At 38.6% G+C, this 10,458-nt stretch overlaps 1 protein-coding gene across 3 annotated transcripts in view; it reads right to left on the reverse strand.

The window, feature by feature from the left end:
- Window positions 1-8,160, reverse strand: part of LOC124392002 (disintegrin and metalloproteinase domain-containing protein 10-like) — a 32,911-nt gene extending 24,751 nt beyond the window's left edge. For all 3 annotated transcript variants that reach the window (XR_006927076.1, XR_006927077.1, XM_046858698.1), the window contains exons 1-7: window positions 7,946-8,160; window positions 3,373-3,523; window positions 2,757-2,875; window positions 2,421-2,576; window positions 2,234-2,334; window positions 1,319-1,477; window positions 112-204 (exon numbers count right to left, since the gene is read on the reverse strand). Coding sequence is in view for 1 of the 3 variants with exons in the window: in XM_046858698.1 (XP_046714654.1) it covers window positions 112-204; window positions 1,319-1,477; window positions 2,234-2,334; window positions 2,421-2,576; window positions 2,757-2,875; window positions 3,373-3,523; window positions 7,946-8,012 (846 nt within the window). In the remaining 2 variants the exon portion in view is untranslated. The remainder of the gene's footprint in view (window positions 1-111; window positions 205-1,318; window positions 1,478-2,233; window positions 2,335-2,420; window positions 2,577-2,756; window positions 2,876-3,372; window positions 3,524-7,945) is intronic.
- Window positions 8,161-10,458: the final 2,298 nt, after the last annotated feature.

Raw genomic sequence — 10,458 nt, forward strand, 5'->3', positions numbered from 1 at the left:
CAAAAAAAACACCTATAATGTTGACATAAGAACAATGTGGAGTTGTGCTAATTGCGCTAGATGTGCTAATTATATTTTGGCAAACAATAATAAACACATGAACTCACTCACCCTAATTCTCTTGACCATGAAACTGATGTTGCGTATACCCAGAAAATCTGTACCCTGGTAGATTGCATCGATCGCCTTAACGTGGCTGGAAATCTGAGAAAATTATTTGCGAACGACATAAAAAAACCCATTACATTTCTTTTATTTTACACACAAATGCACAACCAAAGATTCAGGTGCTTCTTCAAGCCTTTGTACTCTAACAGACAGTGGAGTTGTAAGACACTGTACTTAAGCAGAACAATGTGATTAAAGTGTAAGTGGGTCCAGATAAATCGGAGAGAATTTCCACAGGCAACTCTGTGGAAAGCATCCAAGATTGAACCTGATGCAACCAGGTAGCCATCAAAGTGAGATGGAAAGGGACGTACATTTGTTGCGTCGTGATTGGTTAGAGATCAGACATGCAATCACAGGCTGGCCAACAATTAGATACAGTAATAAACAGATATCGATTGTGCCAGGACACAGTGCAAAATATTCCTTAAGATTAACGTGAACCGAGAAAGCAAGATGCACAAATTTCTTAACCAGTTTGGTCTTGGTCCAATTGCTATATTCAAGCTAACTTTCTCCACCAAAAGGGGAGGGTGGAGAAAAATATGTGCTTCCTCAAAAACACATAATGCCAACCTCTTTTACAACTGCTGCTCATGCAATGGATAGGGAGCATTACACACTCAGAGGAAGTACTGTTCCGCTCTGCCTACATCCGCACTAAATGACAGAGGGGCCCATTCTTTGCACCCTTCCACTGCCTGTTTTGCTCTCCTGACAACCCGACCACAAATAGCAATGGCATGGTGAGGATTTGAACTTGTGATCCCTTTAGATGTGAAGTGAATGTTTTACTGTTGTGACCTTCTGGAGTCCCCAAAGTGAAGCTAATCTTTGGACGTTAGCAAAAAGTCTCTAGCAAATGCTCATAAAAGTAGCGACCACCAGTAGTGATCTTCATGGTGTAATGTACTTGCTTGCTCTGCCTACACAGAAACTCTGTGGGTGTTGGAGTAGAAGATGGCAGTCCTTTATCTGGGCTGAGATGAAACTGTGTGGATGGATAAATGATCCCAGTGGTGATGAGTGTCGAAAGGAACAAATACGTTAAATACATGCATCCGTGACCATCTGTGAGATTGTCTTGAGACGTACAACTGGAACTATTTATTTAACACTAATGCCTTACAACACAAAACATTGTTATTACCTGAGCAATGACAGCCTCTCTTGTTTTGTAGTGTTTGAAGAAGAGGTGGTCAGTCTGGATGAACAGCTGGCAAGTATTCTTTTCTATCTGTGCCATTCTTTTTTTTCTTTGCAACACATGATCATCAGATGACTCTTTCTCTGATTCAACTTCTGCATTCTGTAAGGAAAAGAAATAATAAAACCTTCATACATTGGTTAGGATCATTTTAATTATTCAACCAAACAACGCAAAAATGCCTAAATAACTGCATAGAGGCCATAAATAAACAAAACACACACACACACACCCACCCCTCGGTTGCAAAGGGGCAGAAGGAACTTACCAGGAATAAATAGGAATTTATGGAAATTAATGTAACTTAACTAGAAATTTGGGGAAAATCTATATAAACTGTATCATAAAAACAAACCTTTTGTTTGATCATAAGCTGACATGCATGCAAACGAATACATTTTATAAAAGAAATTAAAATAAAAACACATTTCTGACTTTGATTTAATTGTAAGTAGAACAATTATAGATATTTCTTAATATAGCTTTCACAAGAAATTTACACGAATACTCGCCGAGATGGACATTTTTTGACATGCAGGATTTAAGAAATGATCTGTGTTATGTTATGGAGTAATGCACAGTGCATGTAGGGGGTGTGGCCTCAGTAGCCCTGCAGTAAGTGTGCTGTGTGCATGTGATTGATGAAAGTGCAGGTTAGAAATTCAACTGAAATTGCATTAAATCTGATTGTTTTAACCAAAATTATCTGCATGATTTTTTTTTCTAATACATTTAAAGGTACCGGTTATAAGCTAACCTGCAATTTTGTAAATTCATAGTTTCTTGCCCTAGTTCTTAACATTAATAAAAAGCAAATTGCACAAACGTTTAATGTCAATAAAAAAGAGCATGACTGACCTGGACAGGCTCTTCCACAGCAGACATCTGATATTTCTTCATCCTCTGAAACACTGAGTGGTCTGCACAGCCACCCTGAGGCCCGTACTTATGAGGATAGTCTTAAAAAATACCATTTGAGAAATGTATCATAAAAGCCATTCTGACTTGTTTTGAACTTAGTCATAAACAATCAAATAATTCTCACCAATATCATCTTCGTGGTAGATGACCGAGTGAAACGGCATATTGTCCCCCAAATAGCGCTCGGCAGGCTCCACATAATAGGTACCTTGATTTGTGTTTATAAAGCCCTCAAATTTACCATCAATGACAGAGCCGTGAGTTACACTGCCCTGCTCACCTGAAGGTGAGAGGAGATTAACACACTGTCAGATTGGAATCTATGTGGACTATCAGGAAAAATTAAAGCATCTTGTCAGAAATCTAAACAATCTGCTCCTAATGTCTTCAAATCTAACAACCAACTTTCACTACAACACATACTTTAACATAGAAAAGGACAGCCTGTGATGTTGTTTACCATAGAGCTCCCCAGTATAGATATGTGAAGTGTCATAGTCAATTTCTTCTCCAGACACGTCCAGTTTAAAATCCTCGGAGAAGAGTCTCGTGTCCCTTCTCATCCTTAGGTGAAAATGCCTGCAATGAAAATTCCAATGGACAAATATAAGAGCATGCAACTTCCATTTATTTAGGCTCAGAAGAGGCAATTGGAGTACCAGACCCATGACTTGCTGGCTCTGACTGGTTGACTAGTCTGGTTAATGTGTTTGTAAGATTGGGGGGGGGAGTTACACTCTGAATGTGGTTTGAACAAAACCTTAGACTAAGAAAACAAACAAACAAAAATAATAATTCAATACATTAAACAATACAGGTAAGAAAATAAAATGCGCTAAAAAGTCCAGTAAGAAAACAAAAACTATTCACTTCACATAATAATAAAACATAAAAATTTTAATTATTATTTTTAAAAATACCCGAATTCCACAAATTGCATCTTCGCATAATGATACTAGCGTTATGAGTTAATGTATATGTAATTTTGGAGGTAATCGTTACAGTATTCGTGTTGTTTAGTGACCTCTTTGCCTGCGTCACTTCCAAGCTTGTGGAACAGAAAAAGGAAAACAAACCTTCCATGCGAGTGGAACTCCATGTGAAGGAAGTGGTCCTCGTGCGAGATCGCTCGCTTGGCTCTCTGATGTCTGCTGTGCACCAAGTCTGTGTCGTAGGACAGTCCCTCATAGTGGCGAATGTACTTGTTCAGAGGGTTGCCATAGTAACCTGTGTAAGGCACAATGCACAATGGGATGTCAGCATTTGCCACTTAGCACGTAGCAAAAATCATCGCACAAAGTTGTGTACAAAAATGTAATGCTCTGAAACAGCTCAAGAAGCTCTTTTTCTAATAAGGTATATAACTGATAGTGAGACGGTGACTACGGAGAGGATGATTTAGATAGGCACGATAAAAGGAAACTAAAAATTAATCGAGACAACAATCGGAAATGAAAACTTATAGCTTGGAATTGTTTATAAATCAGCTATTGAGGTCTTTTCTCATAATTCAATATGTCAGTGCAATGAAATCCAAATCAAATCACACTGTACTGCAGCATATACAGTATTTTCAAAAACCTATTCAATGCCTCGTGAATAGAAATTGTGTAGTGCAGAAGGATGTTTTCGCTCTGACTTCAAATACTTGTCTCTACAAGGCTTTCTAAATAAAAAATGACCGCAGGTTTACAGTAAACAATACTCCCTGCGTACAGTATATGTTGCGTGCGTTCAGTGCTATATTTAAATTGAATGAGATGAGTAAAGGAAAAGGTTATTTGGTACAGTGAGGCAAATCTAGAGCTTAGTGTGGGGTGGGGAACAACATATGACGACAAACCCAATGACTTTGATCAACTGAGACATATATCGCAATTAAAAGAAATGCTCTCAGACATCACCGGCCTTTTCTAGATCCTATATTTTATATATATAAAATCCTATATTCCTTTACTCTATAAATCACATTTACAGTTGGTCCGTGTATGATGTCAGTCCATGTCAATGCATGCAAGTGTTGCTGCAGTTCTCAGATTACACACATATACACAACATCCATCTAACCCATGATCTAATGCACTGTACATACTTATAAATACCAATCAAACAATAGAAAATCATGCTTGTCTTTATGTACACAGAGAACAACGTGCCTCACACACACACACACACACACCCAAACCCCCTAACACACTAAATCTACTGCACTATTGCTAAACCAAGGGCGACACTTTGTACAAGCAGCTTACAAGTCAGGTGTGTGTTAATAGGTCTCTGCTAGACATGTGCCTGGATTAACATTTTAATTCAATTATTAGCACGAGGTTGCGAGATATAATGCCACCGACTGCGTATCTCAGTCATGTAAGACTATTGGCCGTACATTTGTTTGACTCTTTTATTGTTTCCCTCGCAGGTGCGGTGAAAGGCATGTCCAACCTCGTAACGCAAACCCAAAATTATCCATCAACCTCTGAGGAAACAACAGAGACATCTTTATGATGAGTGCATGCCTCAGTGGTCTGCAGATGAACCCACACCCTTGTCTGCTTCCTAATGTAAAAACCCAGCCAAACCTCAGTTACACAGGAACGTATCAGCCCATGACGGTGGCGTAAGATAACAGACGCTATGGGTTATCGAATGTTTTATAAAAAAAAAAAAAAAAACGCCACATTCTCTGCTGCCAGGAAGAAAATGCTCAACATACAATCACACACACACATTTCATAGAAATATAAATCGCATATTCTGATTAGATTCAGTGTCAGGTTGTAACAGACTACATGTACTGTAGTCTGGATTACATAATATGATAACAAAAAATACTACAATAATTTACCTTTAAATGCATCTGCTCAATTTATGAGTTTCCTCTGCATTATTGGAAATATTTATACTTACATTTATGTCACATTATAAATAAATAAAAATTAAATAAATAAAAAAACAATTGGTCATAAAGACAAATCATTGGTCAGGAATTTAAGTCCTAAAAAATAATAAAAACAGATAAAGTAGTTTCTATTTAATAGCTTTTATTTTTTAGTTGCTTTAAGGTGTTTACATCATTCATACATGACATTTACGCTTCTTACAGAAATAAATAGTAGCACTCAATGTGGAGAAGCTAAAAAACTTTATGATGAACTCCAAGAAAAATGCATTTCATCGTGATTTTGGAAGTCGTCTTTGCGTCTACGAAGACTTATGAAGTGAATTTTCTGTTTCTGGCTTTCCCCCCTCTAAACAGTTCACTTCAGCAAAACAAATCAAGTAAATATTGGCACTGGAGGTCTCGAGTGCATTCGTTTAATTCTTTTTCGTTTTCCTAAACAATCATTTGTTGTTAAGACCCTTAAAAGTTGCGTATTTCCCGTTTTTCAGCCCTGCCTCCTTCTTTTCTGCCAAGAAATCTTTCCTTTTCTCACTGCAAATATTATTATTGTTTAACTCCCTGATCATGCTAAAGACAAAATCAACTGACTTAAGGATCATAGTTTAATTCAGACACAGCAGCTTCTGTCTCTGAGAGAAAGCAAAGACTATCAAATCAAATATTATCAACAAGTATAACTGTGCAAAATTTATAACACAGATGGCGCATGGATGTCAAAATTCGCTGAGGCGCAGCATCTGAACACTGATATGTGAAGAAGGAAAAAAAAAAAAAAAAACTTCGACTCCACTGCATGTTTTTGCTCATCTAGCATGCCACAGAAGGTGAGATTTATATCTGCTTGAAACAGAAAGGAAATGGCCGTGCTTTATTTAGCTTCAAATCAAAATATCTGTCTAAGGAAACCAAAATGTGTGCTATAATTATTGACTATATCTTAAATCTTGAAAAGCCTAAGAGACAAAACTATATATAAAAAAAATCCATATTGAACTGCAAACAGGATTAATGAAACGAAATATGAATTTCTACATTTGAAAAAATGATCCCAGTTGTCAATTATAAAAACGATTTTAGATCCATTTTAAACTAAATGTAAAAAGGGTAAAAAAAATGTGAATTTCTACAACAACAAAAAAAAGAGAAAAAAAGAAATTAGTTCTCAATTATACAATATATAAAAATAAAATTCAATTCTGAACTAAATGTAAAAAGGGCTTAGAAACCAAATGTGAATTTCTACAGCAAAAATGTGTATCTTCGTTGTAAATTATACAATATAAAAAAAATTAATATAAAAAAAAATTGTGAACTAAATGTGAAAATGTTTAAAGTCCAAAAGTGAATTTCTACAGCAAAAATAAAGTGATCTTAGTTTTCCGATTATTCAATAATATAAAAAAAATAATAATACAAATCAATTTGGAACTGAATGTAAAAAAGTTAATAAAATTAACCAATAATTTCTACATCAAAAAAAAAAAAAGATCTTAGTTGTCAATTATACAAAATATTTAAAAAAAAAAAAAAAAAATCCATTTTGAACTGAAAGTAAAAAAGGTTTAAGGAAACCAATGTGAATTTCTACAGCATAGAAAACTGATCAGTTGTCAACCATAACAATATTGCAGAAAAATCTATTTGACTTCATGTAAAAGGGTTAAGAAAATATAATTTTCATCATTGAAGATGTATCTTACTTGTCAATAAATCCTAAAAAAAACCCTGAAAATAAAATGTATTTTCTGTAATCAAGCCCATTTATTATTGAACAGAGAAAAGATGAGCAGTGGTTATGATTTTTTTTTCACCTCTCAAATGCTATTACTGAAACCACATCGCCGAATTAATCCATTTCACCCATATACGACTTGACGGGTCGTTTTTTTGTTTTGTTTTTTACATTTTAAAACGAAATACACCGTGGAAATGTTCATAAAAAAGAAACAACAATGCAACACAAACCCCGGCCTTCACAACACTGCTGCCCAAACACACAATAAAACCCGGGGACGCTGATAGGTGTAGCTTGAAGCAAAAAAATAATAAATAAAACCACCATAAATCGACTGTGAAACAATACAGAACAAACCTTGGATGTCTAAAAACGATTAGCACATTCGAAAAGGTTTGATTATTGGATGACACGAATTCAGGATTATGTAGTATTTTCGTCTACGGTGTCAAACTGGACTGAAAAAATCCGAATGTATCTATTCAATACAGCTCTCCATCAGGGACAATGCGCGTATTATATATTTAACCCGAACTATATAAAAATGAATAATACAGTAGTTAAGACAAGCATTGATATTTCATGTTATTTCTGCGTTTGTTTAGCACTAACAAGGCGTTAAGAGAGACGGCTCTAGCGGCCGGGCTTGTCATAGAATCGCAGCCGGCTGCCTCCTGTGTTTCCATCTTGGACAATGCTAGCTCCCTCTCTCGGCTAATAATGCGCCTCAGTGATGTACCGTTAGCTCGTAAATCAGAAAGCCAAGACGCGCCTGGTACATCAACAGTCCGCTTTTTTTATCACGTTCAAACGCGGGGGTTTCTTCCACAGAACGACCGAAAACGGCAAAATCGCCTGTGGGTTTTTTTTTCCGCTCAGCATCTTGGCCGTTAGCGCGGCTAGCCGTTTCATCCCCCCCTTTTCCCCTCTCCCCCCTTTTCCCCTCTCCCCTCTCCTCTGTGCTAAATAATACACCGGTTCGTTTTGAAATGACGGCGCTGTTCACACTCACCTTGACTGGATTTAAGGGCGCACAATAGGCAAAGCAGTTTAATCACAGTCATACCGCGTAAGTTCATGGTTAGTGCATTGAGACAGAAAGCGCTTTATTGTCCCGGTTGAACGTGAGACCGTCCCCTGTGTTTACAGCTCTCCCTCTTTCTCCTCAACACGCTCGCCGTCAACGTCATGACGTCAAACGCAAGAGGATTCAAACGGAACCACGCACCGCCCCTCGCAGAAAAACCCAGCGATCATCCACCAGGGATGGGGCGATACCACTTATTTCGTTTTCGATCCGATACTTTCAATACCACCATCACTAATAGAGATGTCGGTAACAGTATTTTTTTTTTTTAAGGTCGCTGCTGTAAGGGTGCTCTAACATTCATGACTGACAACGCACCTCTGATCCTCTGACAGAGGCGGCCAGTTTATTTGGTACCTGGGCCTTCAGTGGGGACTTACCTGAGTTAATCCACCTCTTAATTCCATCACTATCACGTCGCAATTATAGAAACCATCAATACTGTACAAAAATGCAATATAACAATGCGAACAAAGCAAACTTTTTTGTGTTTTGTGTTTCAGGAAGAGGTAGGTCTTCAACCGTCGCTTAAAGATAGCCAGAGACTCCGCTGTATGGACATCTAGGGGAAGTTCATTCCACCACCTCTGTGCCGGACAGAGAAGATCCTTGAAGTATACTTACCTCTCATTCTGAGAGAATGTGGTACCAGTCGAGCAGTGCAGGAGGATCTCAGACAGTGTGGTGCAGTGCGAGGTGTGATGAGGTCTCTGAGATGGTCCATTTTTGGCCTTGTAGGCAAGCATCAGTGTTTTGAATCTGATACGTGCAGCTACTGGAAGCCAGTGAAAGGAGTGCAGTAGTGGGGTGGTGTGGGAGAACTTGGGCAGATTGAACACAAGTAGTGCAGCTGCGCAACTTGGCTCATCGAGCAGCATGCAGTTTCTCAGAAACAGCCAAAAAGGCAGTTTTTGTGGATTGTGCTGCTTTGAACCCAGACTGGTTTGGATTATGGAGGTTGTTCTGTAAGAGATAGACAGACAGTTAGTTAAAAACAGTGCATACCAGAGATTTAGAAAGAAAGGAGAGAAGTGATAACCGTCTGTAGTTGTTGATGTCTGATGGGTCCAGAGCAGGTTTCTTTAAGATGGGAATGACCCTTGTTTTCTTAAAGGTAGTTGGCACATAGCCAGATGTTAAGGACCCCTTAATGAATGTGGAGATGAAGGGCAGGAGATCTTGTGAGATGGTCTGAAGCATAGTTGAAGGGATTGGATCCAGAGGACAGGTGGTGGGATTGCAAGATTGGATGACTTGCAGTATCTCATCTTCTATTAGGGTTAAGAAGCTTGACAGCAAAGGAGTAACGGATTCCTGGCTGTGTTGTGTAGTCATTGTTGGGAAGGAAGTGAAAGTCTGGTGGATTTCCTTAATCTTTTCATCATAGAAAGAGGAAAAGTCATTAGCATTCAGGGAGGATGGAGCAGGTGTGGGAGGGGGGTTGAATAGTGAAGAGAAGATGTTGTGGAGCTTACGAGGATCTTGTGCAGAGGCCTTGAGCTTTTCCTTGTAGAAAGCAGTTTTAGCAGAAGTCACATCCGAAGACAATTTGGTCAGGAGTGCATGAGATATGAGAGGAAGAAGTCAGTAGCAAAGTCCAAGGGTAGAGAGGAAAAGGAGTCAGGGTCAGGAAGAGATAAAAGAGTACAGGAAGCTACAGAGGAGGGAGAGATGGAGTGAAGTGAAGTTAGGACGGATAAGAAAGAGACATGTAAATAGTTTTTTGGTAGAATAGGAAGAGTGATTAAAAAAAAAATAAGTGATGATCAGAAATTGGAAGTGAAGTGGCAGTCATGTCTGTAGCTGGGGTAGGGCGGGTGAAAACCAGGTCCAGGACATTTCCTTTCTTGTGTATTAGAGAGCAGCTGTTAAATGTCAAGGGGAAGGTATTCAAAAAAGTCAGGAGGCAAGATGACTAAAGTTTGTCAGATGGGAGGTTGAAGTAACCAAGAACTGTCAGAGGGGTGCTGTCAGAAGGGAAAGTACTGAGCAGTGTATCCATCTATTTTAGGAAGTCTCCAAGGGGACCAGGAGGGCGGTAGCTGACAATAATAAAAAGGTTGATTGGAGAGGTAACTGAAACTGCATGGAATTCAAAAGAAGACATGGTTAGATGAGACAAAGCCAGAAGTGTGAACCACAATCTCTGTGACAACAGTAAACCACTACCACCACCTCTGCTGGTTTCTCTTGGTAAGTGAGAGGAAGCATAGGCAGAAGACAGAGCAGCTGGTATAGCAGTGTTCTGTAAGGATATCAAGGTCTCAGTAAGTGCCAGAAAGTCGAAGGTGTAGTGAGAAGCCAAGGCTGTGATAAAGTCAGCTTTTCTTACAGCAGACTGGCAATTCCAGAGCCCACCTACCACCACAGAGGAGGATAGAGGAGGTTACTGGCAATGTGACCTCTGCTCTGTGGATGGGAACGCCTATGTCTGTAAG

Source organism: Silurus meridionalis, chromosome 10 (assembly GCF_014805685.1).
Source record: "Silurus meridionalis isolate SWU-2019-XX chromosome 10, ASM1480568v1, whole genome shotgun sequence".
Lineage (NCBI taxonomy): Eukaryota > Metazoa > Chordata > Actinopteri > Siluriformes > Siluridae > Silurus > Silurus meridionalis.